The sequence below is a fragment of the Myxocyprinus asiaticus genome, chromosome 7, assembly GCF_019703515.2.
Source record: "Myxocyprinus asiaticus isolate MX2 ecotype Aquarium Trade chromosome 7, UBuf_Myxa_2, whole genome shotgun sequence".
Lineage (NCBI taxonomy): Eukaryota > Metazoa > Chordata > Actinopteri > Cypriniformes > Catostomidae > Myxocyprinus > Myxocyprinus asiaticus.
In genome coordinates this window covers 38,439,431-38,462,778 of record NC_059350.1, presented here as the reverse complement: position 1 = coordinate 38,462,778, position 23,348 = coordinate 38,439,431, and the positions used below count along the sequence as shown (strand labels likewise).

Here is a 23,348-nt window from a genome sequence, read left to right as displayed (position 1 = left end):
CTTTTAATTGTGATGATTTTGGCTCACATTTAACAAAAACCCACCAATTCACTATCTCAAAAAATTAGAATATGGTGACATGCCAATCAGCTAATCAACTCAAAACACCTGCAAAGGTTTCCTGAGCCTTCAAAATGGTCTCTCAGTTTGGTTCACTAGACTACACAATCATGGGGAAGACTGCTGATCTGACAGTTGTCCAGAAGACGATCATTGACACCCTTCACAAGGAGGGTAAGCCACAAACATTCATTGCCAAAGAAGCTGGCTGTTCACAGAGTGCTGTATCCAAGCATGTTAACAGAAAGTTGAGTGGAAGGAAAAAGTGTGGAAGAAAAAGATGCACAACCAACCGAGAGAACCGCAGCCTTATGATTGTCAAGCAAAATCGATTCAAGAATTTGGGTGAACTTCACAAGGAATGGACTGAGGCTGGGGTCAAGGCATCAAGAGCCACCACACACAGACGTGTCAAGGAATTTGGCTACAGTTGTCGTATTCCTCTTGTTAAGCCACTCCTGAACCACAGACAACGTCAGAGGCGTCTTACCTGGGCTAAGGAGAAGAAGAACTGGACTGTTGCCCAGTGGTCCAAAGTCCTCTTTTCAGATGAGAGCAAGTTTTGTATTTCATTTGGAAACCAAGGCCCTAGAGTCTGGAGGAAGGGTGGAGAAGCTCATAGCCCAAGTTGCTTGAAGTCCAGTGTTAAGTTTCCACAGTCTGTGATGATTTGGGGTGCAATGTCATCTGCTGGTGTTGGTCCATTGTGTTTTTTGAAAACCAAAGTCACTGCACCCGTTTACCAAGAAATTTTGGAGCATTTCATGCTTCCTTCTGCTGACCAGCTTTTTAAAGATGCTGATTTCATTTTCCAGCAGGATTTGGCACCTGCCCACACTGCCAAAAGCACCAAAAGTTGGTTAAATGACCATGGTGTTGGTGTGCTTGACTGGCCAGCAAACTCACCAGACCTGAACCCCATAGAGAATCTATGGGGTATTGTCAAGAGGAAAATGAGAAACGAGAGACCAAAAAATGCAGATGAGCTGAAGGCCACTGTCAAAGAAACCTGGGCTTCCATACCACCTCAGCAGTGCCACAAACTGATCACCTCCATGCCACGCCAAATTGAGGCAGTAATTAAAGCAAAAGGAGCCCCTACCAAGTATTGAGTACATATACAGTAAATTAACATACTTTCCAGAAGGCCAACAATTCACTAAAAATGTGATGTGTGACTTATGATGTATTCTAATTTTTTGAGATAGTGAATTGGTGGGTTTTTGTTAAATGTGAGCCAAAATCATCACAATTAAAAGAACCAAAGACTTAAACTACTTCAGTCTGTGTGCATTGAATTTATTTAATACACGAGTTTCACAATTTGAGTTGAATTACTGAAATAAATGAACTTTTCCACGACATTCTAATTTATTGAGATGCACCTGTATATATATATATATATATATTTATTCTCTGGATTTACTATTTATAGGTACGTGTTTGAGTAAAATGAACATTTTCTATACAGTGTATATCAGAGGATCCATCATTTCATCTAATGATGATTTTTCACCATTTTCACTAAATGAATGATAGGAAGAATATTTAATCATTTTTATTTATTTGCAGCCATATAGTAATTAAAAGCATTATTTACATTATACATTCAACATTAAAAAAAATTGTGAATGAAAAAGGTTGTTAAAAAAACACCAACTTGACTATCTTATTTTTGGATCCCACTTGAATATTGTTTAATACTGAATTATTATTGTGGGAACTATTCAAGTTATAATATAATACTGTCGTATTTACATTACATTCACATTTAGCCTTTATTATGGCAGAGCACCAAAAAAATACATTTATACAGTTAAGTAATTTATTTAATAATAAAAATAAAAAAAATCAGTATTCAGGATATTGCATAATTTTATATCATCAGCAAAATTATTGTGATAATATCATGAATATTCAATATATTGTCCTGCCCTAATACCAATGCCTATTCAGTATTTACCAGTTTGTTATTTGGCATAAAAAACCTTGATTAGTATTATAAGGGGAAAAAAAGGAATATAGAATAAAGAATATGTGGAACATGGCCCCTTTAGAACTCCAGCTTATACCCTCTAAAGACTATAGTTCTCTCTGGCATCTGTGTACCACAGCCAGACTCAACAGAAAGCACCAGAAATATCCAGGGAGATACCTGGCAGAGAAATGTTGGTCCCTGTTGGGTTTGGGTTTGTCCTAGAGCTGCATTTATTGTCGTTGTGAGTGCAGATTTGTTCAGCGAGTGTGGCTGAGGATAATGACACAGTGCAGGTAAACGGATTGTTCCTGTTTCTATGAGTCATGTCATGCAAAAGAGCCCGAGTGTGGTTAACCTGCTCACACTGACCTCAATCCCTTCTCACAAGTTAGTTTAAGTGATAGAGTGTGTGTGTGTGTGTGCGTTCTTGCATAAATATATTGTGTGTGTGATCATCCATGTGCATAAGAGTACACCTGTTTGTGTTTCTGCATAAATGTATATGCTTTTGTCACCCTATACACTCCCTTTTCTCTCTCATTCTTTCACCTTCTTGTTCTTTCTTTCTGTATCTGAGGTCTATCCCAGAGTTCTTTGCTCTTTGAGGTGTGGGTGGACCTCTAGACTCCACGTGTCCTCGTTTGCCCTCCTGAAAAGTTCTTGTGAAATATTCTCTCTCAGTGACTACACTAGGATTTTTTTTTTTTTTTTTTTTTTTGCTTAATCGTGTGTGTAAGAGAGATCTTTCCATGTTCTACCTGTTGGTGAAGAGAAATTAAAGAGAACCCATTTGCCTGAAATCTGCTTTCAGCCTGGTTTCTAAAGACACTCTGCCGAGTTGCACTTTGAACGGTGCGATATAGAAATAGCCTCTGTGTGAGCAAGTGTGTGTATTTGCACAAGTGAACGTGACTACTCATTTCTTAGAGCGGAAGCTCATGTGCAGAGAGAGGGAGGGAGGACAGCAGAGTGATCAAATTTCAGAATGTTCTACATAACTAAAAGCTCAATTTTCTTCCAAAGAAAATCAGAGGAACAGTTTTTATAATTATGATTATTAAAATATGCACTCAAATAGCCTCATATGTCCAGAAGTAAATACTCTCCGCTGTGGTGTGCATTGGGTCCAAGTTAACTTTTGGAAAACCTGCAAATGGCAAGTGAATTGATGGATGCGTCCATTAGGGGTGTAAAGATTTACTCATCTCATGAATCGGTTCGTGATACTGAACTCACAGTTCGGTTTGGTTCGATTCACGATACTTAGCCTGAATCAAGAAAAGTTAAGATTGAACGTTTTTCTTTAATTTTTTTTTTTTATTATTATTATTACTTTAAAGACATATGCAAAACAGTTCCTTGTCTTTTGCTAAAAGTACTGTTCTTAAAAGTGCTAAAGGATTCATCAGAAATGTACTGGGACTGAAAATCAGCCCAGGACAGGGCAATGGTGACACCAAATGGAAATATTAGCTAAAACTTCTGCTTACTGAAAATACAGAATTATTTAGATACATATGCTGCTTACACACTGTCACTTATTACACACAATTAAAAAAATGTAAATTAAAATGGTATTTTTCTAAAATAATATTGTCTCTGATTACATCTAAAAATTATTTTCAAAAATATACATTTAATGGAATTGCATGCATATCCAGTTATATAATAATAATTTACTGATGAAATCAAATCAGACATTACATTTGACATTAGGATTATATTCCCCCATAGCATTTTTATACATACTATTCAGCATTATATACAGTAGATAAATATGGCACTATCATTAAACCTCTGTAAACTTTCATTTTCTCTCGTGCAGTCAAAGCAGATCACTCTCTTGCTTCAAACAGACATTCGATCCCTCACGATGTGAAGATGCGTCTCTCTTCCTCTCCTGTATTACATTTACTTTCATGGCTTTAGTTTTGGCAGTTTCATGCCGAACTCACTGTACAATGCTTGTGTGCAATTGTATTTTAGAGCTTGTGTGTAATGAACCAATTTTTATTTGTATGCCTGCGTTACAGAGGCTTAGGACATCACACCTATTGGATAGAACAGACACCAAACTCATAAAAAAAAAATCCTATCTTCACGATGTGCATATAAAATGGTCCAATATAATTTTCTAATAGCCTATTTTTAATCGCAATTTGGCACTTGCCGATTGTTTCTTTTGAACCCTGGGCATGCAGGTAGTGTCTGAGTATAGGAATTATTTCTCTAGTCAGACATTATAGGCAGAAGAAATGTGCTCGGTACAATGCAGACAGCTCTTGTTCTGGTGTGCAAATCACACAGACACACACACACACAAAATGACATCCTCAGAATCTCAGATCTCTGGTGTAACACCTGATATCTGCAATAGCTCTCTTTGTCCCTTTACCACTGTAGTTTTAGCTTTCTGTACTGACAACATTAAGAACATTGGCTGCTGGGATAGAAATAAACTAATTAGCCACCTCTGGGCCTTTGAGCTCTGCTCTGCTTGTTTTATTGGAGTGAAAGGAGGTTTTTGCTGCCGTGATTCACAAGGCCTGCTTTCCTTGCTCCTCTCGCCTCCTTTTGACTTTCCCACCCTGTTTTTTTTTTAAGGAGAAAAAAGAAACGATACAGGGGTTATTAGACAACAATGCCAAGCACTCTTTTCAAAAGGTTTGACCCTGAGCAGGGGAAGCTTGAAAAGAAATGGATACTGTGTCCAACAACTTCCTGTCATTTCCTGCCTTTTAGGCTCCCATGGTTGGCACGAGGTACAAAAGATTATTAAGGATGGAAAACTAAAGCGAGGTGCAAGGGAAAAAAACACAACTGGCTCCTCCTTCCTCACTCTCATTCCTGTGGATAAAGTTGCAGGGTTTTAGAGGCTTGTGAAGCATATCCACCGGCACACCTGTCCTGCATGTTTACTGCTAACCTACGGATTTCACACGCCAGAAATCTCCCCTGATATTTAACCCGCAAGCAGGCAGAGCAAGAAAAGTCCACAAAAGAGCTTGACCTCTGATCTCAGAGTACGATATTTACAGTCTTCCTACAGAATCTCTCCAGAGGGAATTTTGTTTATTAAATCTCAATGGAATACATGCAGTTCCTTTTGCTGCAGTATGAGAAGCTTGTCTTTGAAATGTAAATACTTTTGCCATTCCCAATTTAATATGCAGAGACAGCTATAACTAAGTCATTCGTAGGTTGACATTCCAAAGAGTGTAACTGCACTCCTATTCCACGAATATGATACACTTTGGTGTCCCATTACTTTTTGTAGAACATTTGAAGCACAAATCCCTTGTTTTTGTTAGAACTAGAGAAGTTCGATAAACTATTATCTAATATAAAATTAACTTTGCATAAAAAGTAGCTAGTTTTTAAACACATAAAATGTATGACTATTCCCCACCCTTCATTAAAATTTGGATTTGTCCTACCTTAGAGGTCTTGACGTGCTTGATTGTATCTAGCAATTAAAATGTCATAATTTAATGAGCAGTGTCATAGTTTTAACAAAATTTATTGAATTAATATTCAGTTTATTGTAGTAAAAACTTTCTTTTTATTACCAACATAATTTTTAGCTGTATCCCACATTTTGTGTAAAACGTACTGTAATTTGACTTTTTTTTTTTTTTTTACAGCACCAGCGGGAAGAAAAGTAAATAATTAAATTCTGTTTTCTCAATTTTTATGCAATTTGTAGAGTTGACTGCATTTATCAAGCTCAACCTTTCAACCCTGTTACTCAAGTTATAGTAAGAAAAATGTATCAACAAATAGCTATTTTTTTAGGTGGCCCAATATGTCAAATTCTGGCTTAACCAGTGGTCTAATTTTACTCCCTGAATATTATAACACTAAACATAATTTTTGCTACTCTGTTTGGTGCTGCTAGTGATGCAGAAACACACTTCACCTTTATACTTTTATGGCAGTGCTCTATACATTATGATGTTGAAAAAAAAATCAATGCTAGGGCCTTAATGCGAACATGCAGACATGACCTTGTGCGCACGAGCTTGCGCAGAGGCAGGAATGCAGTGATTTAGTGTTGTAAATCCAGGTCGTCCTCGTGCATGAGTGAGCTGTGAGCTTTGGAATACTCAAATCAGAATTTTTTTTTTTGAAAGAGCATTATCTGCTAGGGATTTGTCTCTTTATGCTTGTTCATTCTCTCTCTCTCTCCCACCCTCACCCACACACTAAATGGAGTTAGCACACTGAATAAAGCAGAGGTCTAAAAGCTCTGTGTTAGTAATCTCAAACACACTTAGATAGGAATTTCCTACCATCAGCTGCCCCATATCCAGGGGCCTTTGGTTGCTTAATGTGGCGACAGAGCCGAAACCACTGGATGGGGCTGATGGGATTTATTCAGATGATGTCTGCTTTATCCACTAATGAGTATGAGAGTTCCTATTGGGAGACACGCCAGGAGACGTCAGTATTCAGCTGTGTCCACACCACACACACTGTAGATCCACAAAACCCACAGCTTCATCAGAGATTAGATAAAATTCAATTTAGACCAGTTGAAATTGTTTAGTCAGAGGTTAGTCATTTTTTAGATAATAAGTGTTTTTTAAAGGTACATTCAGTATGATTACATGCACTTTAAAAGGTCGATTTCAGTCAGACTAAAAAATGTATTTGTCTTTTTAAAATGTCATATAAACACTTAAGTCATGTTATGACAGAAATCGTACCAGTCTGATTCTTGCAAAGTCAGACTAACAGACCTAAATAATGCGATTGTAGACTGGCTTCGTCCAGCATGGATACACGTTAATCTGACCTCAGTTAGCCTCACCGTTGTTCACATGCTCTGAAAGACAGAGCTGACGCGCAATGTGCATAACCAGCACATCCTCAGCTGACATTATTTCTTCAAATATTCGATTACGCATGTGTACTTGCACAGTTGAAGACTGTAGCTCGACTATGCAAAACCCCGCTGTAGTTAGATTATAACTACACATGTAAATGTACTGGTTGACAATTATTAAATCATTGAAAGTCGCTGTGCCATTGGTTTCTAGTTGGTGTTCCTATGGCAGTATCCAACTGCTTTGCTGTCGGAAGTGCCATTTGTAGTTGGTGCATTGCTTCACTGTGCTGTCGCTGAACTGTTGATGTTGCATATGTTACCTCAAATAGGCAACTCTCATCAACAATAAATCCCTTCCAATTGCAGTAAAATGCTGTCAATCTGAAAACCTTTTTACTATGTTTGTTGCCTATGCAATTATACACCAAGTCAGACCCCTTTTAAGCTATTTAATGCAAATTTGGTGACAAGTTAGAATACATTGTTGTAGAAAGTGAAATTATTATTAGAAAAATCAAATATCATTCAGCATTTGTAGCTTTTCGTCTTATTTGAGCACACATATGTGTGTGCGTGTCTGTGGTGAGTGTGTGTGTCTCAGATGGGTCTTTGATAGGCTCTATTGAATGTTCTTTGGGAGGTTAGTGGTGTAAGCCTGATGTGAGGCTTCTTCAGAGAGACACAAACCCAGCAAAGACTCCATTCTCATCCTCAAGTGTTGCCTTTTTCTCCCTCTCTCTCTTAACTCTGAAATGGCTGCCATTCACACACAGTATGTGTGAGTGTGTTAAAATGAGGAGGAGGGGTAGGGTGCATTTGTGAACATTGCCTGGCTCTACCCACTATAGCGCATGTCTTTGTGTGTGTGCTCATTTATCTATGTAGCCGTGGCACAGACATTTTTTGTGCTTGTTTCTGGGCTGCGAGAGCATTTTGTATATACATTTATCTGTATCTGAGAGCAGTGCCGGTGCGCTTCCATAAGTGTGTGCACTTTAATGTGTTTGAGACCCTTAATGAGGAATGTGGCATCTCAGTCTCGGATACGAGGTGTTGCGTTCCTGCCTGTTAAACGATACCTCTTCTAAAGTCCATCTATAGCCTTCTGTCTGAGCGAGGGCGCATTCAAGAGAGCCAAAAAGAGAAAATTGCCCTTCTTTTTTTCAGCAGAGCAAAAGTGTTGTAGAGGAAAGGGCAGAGTGTAATTTACAGAGACACACCATTGCTCTTTTTTGGAATTTTCTCTCTTGCGTTTACCTGTTTACCTGTGGCAGTGCTATCATATGGGAGATTTCACAATGTGTTTTCTGTAGGAGTTACAGCAGTTAGCAGAGGAGATTTTAGACGAGGGTCATTCCATTGTGTTCAGTGAGACTAGCAAAAGCTCTAAATACCTCAGAGTACACAGTGACAGATCATATAATGATATCTTTGGGCAGAATTAATTTACTTTCTCAGAAACAATGAGGGTAAACATCATCTGAGGGTGTTATCACTAATGAAATGAGGAGGCTGCAACACAAAGCACTTGCCTGCATAAGAGCCAACCATCAACCCAACATTGAGGAACCATCATGTCTCTTTCTTTTGTTCTTTTGTTGTTTTTTTCTTTCATTGTTTCTTTCTTTCTTCCATCAATCCATCCATCCATCCTCTTTCTTTCTTTCTTGTCTCTTTTTCTTTCAATCTGTCATTTTTTCTTTCTTTGCTCTTATATCACCCGTCTTCCAGTTTCTTGTTTTTCTTTTTCCCAAAATGGCAGAACTGTAATTTTCCTTGGCCACGCTCAACCAACGATGCTGGAGACCACTTGTTTTTTGGGCGGGGATTGTGGGTATGAAACATGTGTTCTCTGATGCAGCTTAGACTTATGTGTCTGTCCAACAGCCATACACATCAGCCCTGAAGTGAAATAGACACATGCACTTTTAGAATGATATCCAGGTGAAGTAGAGTGTAATTTGAGCTTTGAGATATGTCTTGGTTCAAACTTACTATTGCAGACATCAAGCCACATCTGCATGCAATCAGGTTCTTGGTTCATAAACTTTCAGAGCATTGTAAATACTCCTTTAATACGACACTTTAAAGGAGTGGGAGGCGTGTTGAGGCCCGGCTATTTCTGCTGCCTGCATGTGCTCCATTGATGGCTTCTGGTTTCGGAAATCCTTTTTCTGAACTAATCAGACGTAGTGCGGTCAGCAGGCATCTCTCCTGTGGCTGGAGCTGGCAGAATCTGCCGCACTTTCTGCCCCATCTAATGTACAATTATACAGAAAGAGAAACACAAGTCTGCTTATTATCTGCAATCGAGACGCTCTGTACAGAAACGTGTGCTCATTTGCATTGTTGGTCAAGCTCTCTCTGCATGTTTATATTATTTTCTCTGTGTTCTGTGCTTGAATTCAGTTCCAGTTGCTTTGCGTTTAGCACAGATCCTATTTTGCTGTAATGTAAAGCCTTTGGGGGTTGCCAAGTCTGTTGCCATAAGTGCATTAGGATTTATTTAAAGTACATATCAAATTTCAATTGGGTTTTTAAAATGTGCTTTTGTGTTTGCAGGTCTGGTCACCACTACGTCTCGGAAGGTTGACAGAGAGCAACAGGACGAACACATTCTGGAGGTAAAAACACTCAAATAAATCCACCAATCACATGCTCACAACACTCACACTCCTCCTTAGAGCATCCAGTCACAATCCTAGAAACACTGTCAAACATTTCCTAAAATGCATGTCAGTCATATTCTTTTTTTTTAAAGGAATATTACAGGTGAATCTCCAGCATCAGTGGGATGCTCTCAATTACCACAGAAAATAATTTCACCTGTACCTCAGTTTTTAAAAACAAACAAAAACGTGTACAGAAATGCACTTACAATGCAAGTCTTTGAAGTATTCCTATAGCAATGTTTCCATCAAAGCATTTTTGGATATCGCATAAAAACTGCTGGATGGAAATACCAAGATGCGAATAAAATCTCCAAAATGTGCATACAAAATGTATACGCTCACTTGAGGTGGTTAAATGTTTTATTCGAACTTTCATGGAATCGCATTTACTGAATAAACTCCAATTTAATTTATTAGGAATACAAGATGCGCATCAGAAAAGTCATGTGACTGAATAAGTCGTTCATAACTGGACTAATCAGATGACCAATAATCGCATCTGAATTGCTGCTCTGGTCATCCTGAAATAAGTGTCTAGAAAATCCAAAGCCTGCAAAGATTTTACGGAGCAAATAAGTTGAATACAAACCTGAACTGTGCCGAAAAGCAGGTTTATTGACACTTTTGAAAAATATATTATAGATCAGCACGGCAAAGGCATAGGAGGAACGCACATACATAGTGCTCCCAGAACTGTGTGACGCACTGTCGCTCCCAGACATGAGACAAAACCCTTTGTTTATTGTCTGTGTGCTTCAAACCATGAGTATTTTATTAATAAAAGAATCACAGTGGCTACAATTTATCCGGAAGTGACGATGTTGTTCTTTTGAACACATGGGATGGAAACGTGGCTTTATTCACACATTGTGTTTGCGATATGGTTTTTCGAATAAAATAAATTCAGAACTTGGATGGAAACTAGCCATTGTAAGTGTGTAAATGTCAATTTTGTTTTGTAATATTACCTTAAGGGGAACTCCTTTGGTAAAAATGATAAAAGCAAAAAATGGGGGAAAACAGTTTATTAAAACTTCAGCTTTGACTTTATTAGACCCAAGCCATGAGTTCACTACCAAACTAAACTTCAACATGAGAGGGGTGAATACTCCCACCTCCATTCCTTCCAACGTGCTTCTGAGGGGATTTAGATATCCGGTGTCTGTGGAGGGTAGGTGTGTGTATATGTGTGTGGGGAGGTTGTCTTTGTTCTCTCTCAGTGTACTGTCTCAGGATTAGGCAGGCCAGAACAGGAAGCATCACCCTGCCCAGCCAAAGTTTATACTTGTGGATTTTAATTGAGCTGCAAGCTGCTCTTACTCTTTCTCTCTCTCTGTCAATAATTCTTTGCCACCCACCCCTTCCTTCTGCCTCCCAAAAACCGCAGCTTGCTGATATCACTGCAAGTTGTACACTGAAAGCATAACAGACTGATGCTCCTTTAATTATCTTTTTAGAGTGTGCAATTCAAAGTCTGTGGCAAGTCAGTTAATTTGGCAAATTCGTGCCAACCCCTCCCAGTACTTTCATGCCCATTTCTGTGGCTGTAATTGTATTGCTAACGGGAGGGTAAATGACAGGAGGAATGTGGACAGGAAATAAAAGCAGGGAGGATGGTTCACCCTGAAGCATACATTCACCCAGCAGTGTTTCCCCTAGGATTTCTTTCAGCAGCGGTGCTTTTGTGCGCGCGTCCACAAGCCTTTAACGCCGGACCCGTGTTAGCATGGTTGGTCGAGGAATAGCTCAAAACAAGGGTGTCAAACTCAGTTTCAGCCTGGGCCACCCAACCATAAGAGTTTTGCAACAGACAATTATGTACCGCATTCAAAATGTCGTGCATCTTACTGGTTCACAAGCACATTTAAAATAAATAGTCTGTTCGGTTGAGACCAGAGCTGTGTCCAAATCCACATACGGTCTCAGTATTTACTGTATTTGATGAAGGATGCACTTATCTACTGGCAAAACAGTACATTCTTTTAGGTATGCATGCGAGTAGTATGAATAGAATTCGGACATACTTCATCCGGGGAAGTTGGCATCGTCTTGTGACCTGAATATATGATGTAATAACAACAACCATGAAAACTATCTGCTTTAGTTTTGTTAAACAAGCCCCATGCAAGCACAAGGAACATTTATCTTGGTACATAAAGCACTTACAGTTGAGAAGAGGTGTCCGCCTCGTGATTCACCACCATTACTTTAAATCCAGTGTTTTAAACGTGACATCACCTCAGCTCCTGAGGGATTATGAGACCGTTAAGTGACCAGTCGATCCGCACCTAAAAATCTCGCCGGAAATAGTAGGTCATCCTGGTATTTCTTGCTTACTGCTTCATGAATACTGTGGATTCAGACCATTGGCATACTGTTTTTGGCATACTATATAGTAGAGAAGTATGGATATTTGCATTAATACTGTGGATTTGGACATACTACTCCATTGGCATACTGTTTTTGGCATACTATATAGTAGAGAAGTATGGATATTTGGACGCCGATTCAGATATCCGATCCCCTGCCATCCTATGTTTCAGAAATGAGCTAGCAGGCCACATGAAATGAAGCGAGTCTGACACATTTGTTATGCAGTGATGTAACTGTGCGCAGTGTAGAAAGCGCACAGCAGACTGGGGCTGGCAAGCATTATGTTGTGTCAAGAATATTAAATGAACCATGTGAAATCCTAAAAGCGGCGCTCATAATTTAGCAGTGGCACATCGCTATGCATATAGGGGAAACACTTCCTAGTATCTGTCCTCCCTACTTCTCTCTATGCCTCAGTGAGGTGAAGAGCTCCTCTTGACATCAAAGCAAAACCTGCTGACCAATAGACAATAGGCTTGTAATTAGCTAATGCCAACAGTTCAGTTAAATATTGGTAGTGCCAAGATCCCTTTAAGATTAAATTTGTTCCTCTGGTTTTTAATTACATTTTTTTTTACTTTGGGAATTAGAGTTTGGTGGTGCATTTAGTTTTCTTTATTCAGGTTGGATTAAGTATATTAGCTGTCTTAACTGTAAGGACCTGTTAGAAATGTTTTTGTCCCTGATATTGTCTGTTTTACCCTTTTAATTGTACTTTTAAATAGAAAAGTGAAACATTTCCAAACAAATTTATAAATGGAAGAACAATATAATGTCAGTGTAGGGATGTGCAAATTATTATTATTTTATATTTTATTTTTTTTAAATCCACTTGTCAGTGGGTTGTCTTAAAGACTTGTTGGTGTTAAGGAAGCCCTGTATAATTAAGCTGGTTTCGGGTCATGTCCACCAGACCTGTTTCTGAGGGGGTGTTCATAACAGCTAAATGGAGTACAGCAGAATGGAACTGAGTGCAGGGGTCTTGAGACATATGTTGAAAAGTTTCATTATTTTTAACTATGAGACATGTCCAAAGACATGTCTCATAGTTAAAATAGTTAAATAGTTAGTCATAGTTAGTCATTTGGCACAATTAAAAAATAGTGCCAAATGAATTCCATTGGGTAATGAACAGATATGAAACAAATAATTAGGCTTAATAGCTATTAACTTTCTCTTGCACAAAACATTTTATAAAACAAAAGGTCTATAGTCTTATAGTCCTCACAAAAAACAGAGACCTACTTTAAAGGCTGTAGCAGTGGTGACGCAACTTCTCTGAGAGGTTTAGCTGTTAAGGCTACTGTTAAGGGTATACTTTGTTTTTCCACGTGCCATTCGGTCACGTGCACCATCCAGTGCTCAGCCTTTCAAAGTAAACTATTTTGATCATGAGCCCATAGGGACTAGAGACTATGACTGCTCTTTGATAATCTTTAAGCACAGTCAACATCAGATGCATGCACCGATGATGTGCGAAGATGTGGACTGTCCGTGTGTCTAGAAAAACTAGGCTGCAAGTGGACAGACCGCATGGCATTTACACGAGACATACCAGAATGCGTAAAACCAAAGTATACTTTTGCTCTTTAAACTGTCAGCACGCTAAAACACTCTTCTGAGAAGTTGCATAATCTAATTGATCCCCGCCTAAAATTATTAATGCTAAAAATTCTAAATAGACTCACTAGGTAACCTTGCTAACTGACTAGTCAGTTGATCATCCTGACTGCTTCCCTACTAGACATGTTGCAGTCCTATGTATGGAAGTTTAAACTGTGTTTTCGATTTTACTATTGCTGAGCAATTTTTACTCTTGCTGAGCAACTCAGAGTTTTTCTTTCTAAACTATCTTCCTTTCTGTCTGAACATGTTCTAGAATTATGATCTCCTATTTAATTAGATTACTGCCTCGCTTTAGACCGGTGCAGGGAAAGGCAAATAAACAAATGACCCATCAGTCCAGTCGCTGTTCACATGCATTCTTCTGTATCCTGTTTCTCTTTTTCTCTCCTTTCGCTCTGGTGGCCCACTGCAGTAGTCATGACAACCCTAGCCATTTGGTTTTTTGGACGATGTTTAGTCAGGGGTCCAGCAACAGGAAGTTCTTTATTGATATCGTCCCTCCAGGGGTCTTGTCTCACCAAGCCTCCAGCCCAAGAGTCTGGCTGTCTCTCTCCCAGGGGCAGTGCACTCCTGCTGAGCACAGTGCCCCAGGATATGAGGGAATGAGCCAGTGGTCATGGGCTCCGTGAGGTTAGTTAGAGCCAGCAGATGCCTGGGGTGAAGGGAGAGGCAGTAATGTGGGGGCAGGCTGAGGGTGTTAGAGTGTGTGTGTGAGATATATGGGAGAGAGCCCTGCAAAATTTCACACACACATATAAGAGGTGGGAAGGAAGGTGTGTTTAGGGGGGTGCAAATGCTCACAGAGGGGGAAGGGAAGGAAAGAAGAGAAAATAAAGAACATTGAGAGAGAGCTACTCTGGGACATGTTGAGGCATGCGCAGCATGTCAGAGAGCTTGCCCTTTTGGTCTTTGAACTTCCAGAACCAAACAGGAAAATATGCCCACGATTCACTTAAGTTGATTTGCAAAGAAATTGAATGTATTCTTGGGAATCCACCCTCATAGTCTGAGGATGCAGGGTGTAGCTTTGCCTGTTTGCCAGGCATGTTAATGCAGTTACTGCAGTTCCTGCATTGAAAAAATGGCTAAACACCTTTTTAACATTTAAGATTATGAATTTTGCACCTTATTAGTGGTGCTTGCTAAGTCAAGCATTACTATTATTATTGCTCATACTTAAGGGTTAGGGATTTTAACAAACCCTAACTATTAATCTTGGGTGAAATTATACCTCAAATCATGTGACTTCTTGAGAAGGGTTTGCTATTACTTTTCTAAGACAGAATTTGCTGAAATTTTTGTCATTTTCTATGCTGATTTCATCTGAAAATCTGCTAAATGGATTTAGACGTAAATTGTATTAAACTGAGTTGAGACTACAACAATTTTAATAGCTGCTGAAAGCATTATCAATTTGCTAAAATTGATGTAAATGTTCGGGGGATGTATGGAAATATGAGAAATGAAAGGTGTCTAAACTCATTTACTTACAGATGCCGGCTGAGTGCAAAAATCTGCACGTGCAGATTTAGTATGGGCCTGGCTACCGGACATTCACCTAGTTGATGATAAAACATAAAAACAATAAAAGATTCTATAGAACGCTCTATCAACTGCATAGCAACACGCTAAAAGCCTCTAAGAACAAGGGGTGGGAATCACAAGGTAACTGGCAATATGATATAATATCGATACTTACAGGTCACAATCCAATATTATTGTGATTTTTTATTTTTGGTGTATTGCGATTCAAAACTATGATATATTGTGACATTTCACTCAATCTTTCTCATTCATGTTCATTGGACTTTAGATAACTGTTTCCAAATCACCAAATGCATTGTTAAATTAATATAAAAGTGCCACTTTACATAACAAGGCCAGTTTATTTCCTAATATCTGTGTACAACACAAAGCCATAAGCATATAAGACCATAATGGCTCCCTCTTTTTTTGGTTAGATCAATGTAGCTAGTCTTTCTAAAAATAAATTATAGTATTTATGAATACAATAGTAGCCGAAACACTTTAAAAACATTATTTATTACAACACAGTTTCAATACACAAAAATATAATAGATTTCACCTAAAAGGTTAGCCTATTTTATATGATACTAACATTTTTGTCAAAATACCTCAGTTAATGTTACTACTTTAAAATCGTGATAAATTTTAGTAAGGGAGGGTGATTATGTGTAAAGCATTTTAACTGCACCTTCTAAGAGACTGTTGTTGAATTCCTAGAATGATTTGGTAAATAATGTTTTTCCCCCATCGCCACAATATTAATATAGAAATTTGTAAAAAATAATAATAACACCTCTACTCTGGACATTGGAGAATGAAGGCAAGCATAATTCGAATTTCTTCCGAAAATGTAAAAATCTAGTTATATAATTGATGTTCAAAGCAGACCTTGAGTTATTTTTTATTTAACTGAAATGTCAATTTAATTGAAACTGTCTGAATTCTGTCCAGTTCCCGAAAAAAAAAAAAAAAAAAAGCAGGCATGCAAACATGCACTCAGCTCAGGAGAATTGGCTACTGGAGCTGACCAAGTCCTTCGTCATCTTATTTAATTAAATCTCTTTCGCCAAAATGCTTGAACAGCATTGGGCAGCTTTAAAAACAAATACACATTATGGGCTTACTGTTCATGCCAAATGCTGTGTGTGTGTAACTACTGGAAAGTTTTTACAGATTGTTGAACAGATGCTTTTAAATGACTGTGCCAGCCTGTTATTCATCTGCTTCCACAGTAGACTGCAATAATTTTGTATTTTTGCTCTCAAAGCTACACAAGTCTGCTGAGTTCAGTAGCGGGAAATAGTGTATATGTCTCTGTCTCCGTTTGTGTATGCATTCATCAGCTTATGCACCAGCGTACCATTAAGCAGCCTCAAATAGGCATTTTCAGAGATTAACTGAAGATATCCAGCGGAAATTAATGAGCTGGTTAACGGATACCAGCTGAGATTGGACACGCCATTCCGAGCATGAGTGTATGCTCAACAAACCACCAGCGTCTGCTTAATGCCGCTGACTTGGCTCGTTTGGAACAGCTCCTGTCCCTAATGCTGTTTGTAGTGTTGTTAAAAAAGGCTTTACTGTTAGAACTGGTGTGCAGTTGCAAATTATGTATCTCTATTTGTCACTAGAGTGTGAACAAAAGGCAATATAACTAAACCAATCGACTGCGCTGTGTGTTGGATTAATGTTTGAAATACTAATTCGAGTTGGTCCCCAAACACCACAGGTTGGACAATCTTTTTGAAATGCACACTAGTTTTGAGCTGATATAGGATGGCTGGTATCGCAGTCATAATATATGCCTACGGTATTCTTCATCAAATTACATAAGAGAAATTATCTTGGAAAAATGTCACCACGCAATCACACATAGAAATGCGTAACAGTCTGTTCTCACCCCAGGAAGCCCCCTCTCGCCTTGCCGCCTGTCTGAAAAGATTGCTTGACAGCCAAGTGCACAGGGAATTACTTCAATTTTGTCAGCCAATTGACTTAGATAGGAACATTTGCCCTGGTGTTCCAAACAGGAGATTTTTCTTTACCTCTGAACACCGATTGATTGAAGCTCTCTTTATAATGAAGGATTTCAGTCACTTGTGTCAGATATTCTTGAGAGTGTTCTATTATTGTCCTATGCAGCCGCTCGTTTTGTCACTCTAATTAAAAATGTTCATTATGACACCAGCTCTCCTGGGTTATTTGACATGAAAGGAAAGAAGAAAACTAGAGCTGAGTGAATGAATCTTTCCACCCCCTCGATTACAGACTTTTCTACCACCCCCTCCCGGAAACGTTCTTTCCAAACAGATCAAACTTTAAAGCTGTCAGGAAATATCAGTTTGATGAATAGAAATGTCACCAACAAAACACTCTCAGACAAAAAAAGAGACTATAAAAGTAGTGGAAATAAGTAATAATAATAGACTTAACAGTCTGTTCTCTCTCTCCATTTGTTTGGTCTCTGGCCACCTCCCTCCATCACAGATCACAGTGTCTGATCAAGGCATTCCCGTCAAGTCCACTATGGTCAGAGTCATTGTCAAAGTCCTGGATGAGAATGACAACAAGCCACAGTTTATGGAGAAAGTCTACAAAATCAAACTTCCTGAGCGAGAAAAAACTGAAAAAGAACGTTTAACGAAGAGAGATCCCGTGTATCGTGTCATCGCCTCAGATCGAGATGAAGGACCAAATGCTGAGATCTCCTACAGCATCGAGGATGGAGATGAGCAGGGCAAGTTCTTCATTGAGCCCAAAACTGGCCTGGTTTCTTCTAAGAAGCTGTCCACTGCTGGAGAGTATGATATCTTAACGGTGAGGATTCATTAATTTAGCTAGTAATATATAAGTTTTATTTTTTTATTTCTCATTCATGTAACGATTACATTTTGGAAAGTTTTGATATGAAAAACAAAGAAATGTTGTGTCTAGACAAAACTGGATACTGTTAATTTAAAATATTAAGTTCTAGTTTTTGGGGAAGGTTTTATATATCCTAGACAGTAGAGGTTGAACGATAGTGGATTTTGCCGATACCGATAACTAAGGTGGTGGAAAAGGCCGATAACCGAGTAATCGGCTGATAGGCAATGTATACAATGATCAAAGATTTTGTAGTTTTTCCTAACTATGACAGGCACAGACATTGAGGGTACAAGAGTCCAACATGAATAAAATCCCAAAGGCAGTTTATTGTGCAACCAAAACTCCAATAATAACCACATAAATTCAGATTTAGTGCTTAACGTGGGACTTTTAACTGTAAACAAGCCCGAAATACACTGGGGCATTTTATTTGTAAAAATTATTTAACCAGTATTTAATAAATTAATCTTTTAACAGCCTATACATTCACCAGATGTATAGGCTATTAAAAAAGCAAGCATCGGCACCGATTAATCGGTAAAACCAATATATCGGTCAACCTTTACTAGACAGTACTGGATTATATTGTAAATTTAATGTACAATAGAGCGCAACAGTGCCCACCGTCTTTTTTTCAGCCGTTTTGGTTCTGTAAGTATTTTTCCCATTACATTTTCCATAAGGATTTCATAAAATCCTTCATAAGAGTTCTAAGCCATGAACCAAACCAACCAACTCTGAGGTGAATCATACCATTACTTTTTAAGTAACTTACTCTATTTAAAATCAGAGTAAAAGACAAAGGTAAAAGTCTGTGTACTTGTTTAATTAAAGAGTCTTTTATACCATCGATAAACAACCTCGAAGCTCAAGATAGATCTGTCTTTGAAGGTTTATTATCATTAATAATCAATTCCCTTTGGAACAAATGAACAGAATTTTTACTTGTGGGACCTGACTGTTGCACACCTGTGTTCTCAAACCTGACAGACACTTATTTCTTCCTGAATGTCCTTCTGATTGTTAAGTTTTATTAGCGTAAACTAAACTTTCTGTCTGGCATGTGGCCAGTGACATTTCTGCCAGACCTCCCTTTGTTTCATTACCTGACATCTGTCACATTCTAAACGTCACAGTGACAGGTGTTCTGGCACCATGCTGACTTTACTACATTTAATAGTGTTCAGCAAGTTGTATCTCTCCCTGATTGAGCTTAATTTGGTTCTTTTTAATGGGAAAGATCTTAGTTAATAAATCTCTTTAAAGATGATGTGTGTAATTTCAGTACCACCACCCACGCACCAAACGGATCTGCAAAAAGAATAAAAATGTTTCCAAACTTATGGAAGAGAAGAGGCCATGCATTATTACTAATTTTATGTCTCGTCTTCTCAAGATCAGCTTATTTTATGGCCTCTGTGGGCCTGTTTTGAAACCGTTGATGCAATTATTTCCATGTGGTTGCGCTAATGGTGCAGATATTACACAATTTATCTTTAAAAAAAGAATTTCTGTTACAGTCATAATGGTAATAGTATTGAACATGAATAAAGGAAAGATATACTACTGTAAGAAGTGGATTGTTTGACACATTTGTTTTTCTACATATATACACAGATTAAAGCAGTAGATAATGGCCGACCCCAGAAATCATCCACCTGCCGTCTACACATCGAATGGATCCCCAAGCCAGAGCCAAGTGCTGTCCCTCTGGCATTTGATGAGCCGTTTTACTCCTTTTCCGTCATGGAAAGCGACCCTGTGGCACACATGGTCGGGGTAATCACAATGGAGTCTGCAGATACACCAGTCTGGTTTGAGATAACAGGTATGGTGGACGTATAATGTCTTTGTGAAAGTTTGCATATTTGCATGTTTATGTGTATCAGTTTGAAAGCTAAAGCTTGTTTCATATTGGTGCCTTGACTATTTAACATGCAGTAAGTAAATAACAAACAAAATGTGATTAAATCTGCTAATGAGTCTCTGTAGAGGAAATATCTTTGCATCTTTCATCGTGTTTATCTCCTCAATAGAACTGCCATAATATGACTTTGCATCCTCTTCCTGTCCCTTTATCTTTTAACCAATCTGTCACTGACAACTTTTGCTTTTTCTCTTTTCTACTTTGTCTCTTGTTTCCTCTCTTTATTTCGGAATGATTTGGCCTTTTCTGTCCTCTGTTTTTCTTCTCTTATTTGTTTCCTTGCTCCTCTTCTTGGCTTTGGAAGAGGACGTAGCGGCTAAAGAGAAGTTTTACATCGTTCAGATGGCTTGTGACCTGAACTGCACTGCAGAAGGTATCTGCTGCAGATCTCCTAATTTCTACTGCACGTGGCCATTACGAGATCTGTCAAGTGCTTTTTGTACAAGATGTGCTTTGTCTCGTGCCACTGTGGTGTTGTGACTCTTTCGGTTGCGCTACATTATCCAGAAAGTGTTGATTCTTTTCACTAAGGGCTTATGAGCTGGCAATGAAAGAGTTACATTTAGATTCTTTAGTTCTTAAAATCAAAAGAATTTGACTCTCCACCCTATTGGAGTGTCTTTCATCTAGTCCTTATATGAAGAGTAGCTTTTTTCCTTGCCATTCTATGCACTTAGTGTTATTCATTTGGAAGCTCCATTTATTTGGAAGCCTTATGTTCTTTCATGTATAATGCTTTTATTATTGTTATATGTATGTTTGTCATTTAGTCAGAAAAATACTTACTGCAAAATGTTTTTCATTATTGGCCTTAAAAACTCTTTCTTATAGTGGACCAATACTGTTGTTGTTGTTGTTGTTGTTTTCATTTGGCGATAACAAGGTCAGGAAAGCAGAATGACCAATATATTGATGTAAAAAATATTGTGATACCAAATAAAATGCACAGAAAACTGATTAAATCAGAGGTGAAGTGTGTACTTTCTATGCCACTTGTGGCACCAAAAAGAATTGCAACAATTTTATTAGATCGGTCTCGCATAATATAGAGGCACCATTATTTTGTCTAAACAATGGAAGCAATTATTTTTGCCGTTCTGTTTGGATGCTGCTCATGGTGACTAATAACACACTGTACCTTTAATTGAACTCAATTTGTTGAACAATGTTAACTCAAAATTGAGCTGTTGATAGATCTTGGAACAGTAACAAAGGCAATTAACACGGCCGATTAAGGGAAGTGTTAGTTTTCCATTGTGACATTTAGTTTTCTGTTTGTGGCAAAACTGCTCTGTTAGGGCTGGGGTATACTTCATTTTTCCACCCAGACTTTCGACCGCCAGCTCATATGGACAAGTTTGATGGCTTTGTGATACTCTTTTAGCCCAGTTGATGCAGGTGCATGCAACAACGACATGGACTATCAGTGTGTATAGAAAAACTAGGCTCTACGCAAACAGTTCACACATACTGATGGGAACTGTGCCTGAGACATATTGGCATGAGAAAAACCGAAGTATACCTTGTCCTTTAATCAGCCAAGCAGGCATGGTTATCAGCCAATATATTGGTCTGCCACAACTTTGTTTTTTGTATATATATATATATATATATATATATATATATATATATATATATATATATATATATAGTATTTTCTTTTATAGTTTTGGTGTTTTGTATGTTTTGATGTTTCATGCTGTTAGGCATCAATGTAAGAGAATACAGATATTATGTTAGACAGTTATTATTGTGGCATACATCAAAAGTGTGAAGCAGTTGCCTCTAAACCACAAACCTGACTTATGGCCACCTGTGCAGTTCAGTCTCTCTCTCCCTGTCCTCTCTTACTGCCTAACTTGTGATGATGGTTGTCTAATTTCCTGTCCATTTTGGTTGTGGTGAAAATCTCCTCTCAACAGGTGGTAATTCTGACAGTCGATTTGAGGTGGGGAAAGCGAGTGGGACGGTGATTGTGGCCCAAGCGCTGGACGCAGAGCAGAAATCCCATTATAACTTGACGGTAGACGCAACAGATGGCACCAGATCTGTCAGCACGCAGGTAATTGAATTGCTAATGAAGTGTTTATGGAAGCAAAGCATTGTGCGCTCACCATATAGGCTTTTTTGAGGGACAAGAAAAGCTCAGAGAAGTGTTTGTGCATGTTTGTGTCACGTGTGTTGCAAGGAAGGAAAAGCATGCATTGAATTGAAAGAAATATCTCAAGCATGTTTTTATTTGGGGGGGGGGGGTTATACCCTTTTCTCCCCAATTTGGCATGCCCAATTCCCAATGCTCACTCGGTCCTCGTGGTGGCACAGTTGCTCACCTCAATCCGAATGGCGGAGGACAAATCGCAGTTGTATCTGCTTCTGAGACAGTCAGCCCGCGCATCTTATCACATGGCTTGCTGGGCGCATTACCGCGGGGACTTGTTGCATGTGGAGGCTCATGCTATTCCCCGTGATCTTACCACACCCCCCATTGACAGCGAGAACCACTATATCATGACCACGAGGAGGGTAACCCCTTTGACTCTACCCTCCCTAGCAACCGGCCCAATTTGGATTCAAACTCACAACTCCAGGGGTGGTAGTCATTGCTCTCTGAGCTACCCAGGCCCAGCATCAAAAGTATTTCTAACTTTCCACACTGATTTTCTTTTTTTAGTTATAGTGGCACTGTAGGTCGCAGCTAATATCAGCATCTGGAATTTAAAAAGAAGCACACATTTTGATTTTCAAGCAGCTGTTGAAAGTCTATTGAAAACATTAAAGCAGTGGTTCTCAACCTTTTTTGGATGAATGCCCCCCTACTTCATTCCCTGACCCCAGATTCTGTATGGGTCATAAGCTGTCCTTGTAGTAGGGTTTAAAATTCCATGCTTTGGACCATGGTTCTGATTAGATTCAGGTCAACTATTGCAGACATTCTTTAATGTTGTCTGAAGGTTCGCTGAATGTTCTTAAAATACCACATGTCACAACATGCTGGCAGACATTCCTTGGCCTGGTGGTGGAATCTTCCATTGTCTCATTCCTGGTGTGTGTGAGGAGGATGAAGCCATCTGGCTCGCTGCTTTTTCATTTCTCTCTCTTTTTTACTTACTCTGACAGTCTCGCTCTCTCTCCTTAATTTAATTATATATTTATCTTGTGAGAGAATTAACCATACCTTTTGATAGTGTGAATTATTAAGTTGGAAATTCTGGAGGTTTTCAGACTAATCAATTTATTTTCAGCATAGCATTTCTCACAGTAGGCTTCATCCTATATGTCACTTATAAACTAGTCACACAGATTATGCATGTGCTGGTTTCGTTTTCAAGTGTTAGTAAATCTTTACATAAGGTCCTAAAGAGGTCACTGAAGAGTGACACTCTCTGATTGAGGGCCGCATTTGTGCCCTCACTTACTCAAACAGAGCCTTTATTGTGACTTTCTTTGGGTGGACCTGTGCTCAGATTTTCTCAGGCTTTAGCCCCT

General features: G+C 38.7%; 1 protein-coding gene across 1 annotated transcript in view; it reads left to right on the top strand.

Annotated features, from left to right (window-relative positions):
* Positions 1-23,348, top strand: part of fat1a (FAT atypical cadherin 1a) — a 119,089-nt gene that overhangs the window by 45,474 nt on the left and 50,267 nt on the right. Inside the window, exons 4-8 of the mRNA XM_051703305.1 lie at positions 9,432-9,493; positions 17,555-17,884; positions 19,553-19,763; positions 20,167-20,235; positions 21,785-21,924. Of these exons, the coding sequence (XP_051559265.1) occupies positions 9,432-9,493; positions 17,555-17,884; positions 19,553-19,763; positions 20,167-20,235; positions 21,785-21,924 (812 nt within the window). The remainder of the gene's footprint in view (positions 1-9,431; positions 9,494-17,554; positions 17,885-19,552; positions 19,764-20,166; positions 20,236-21,784; positions 21,925-23,348) is intronic.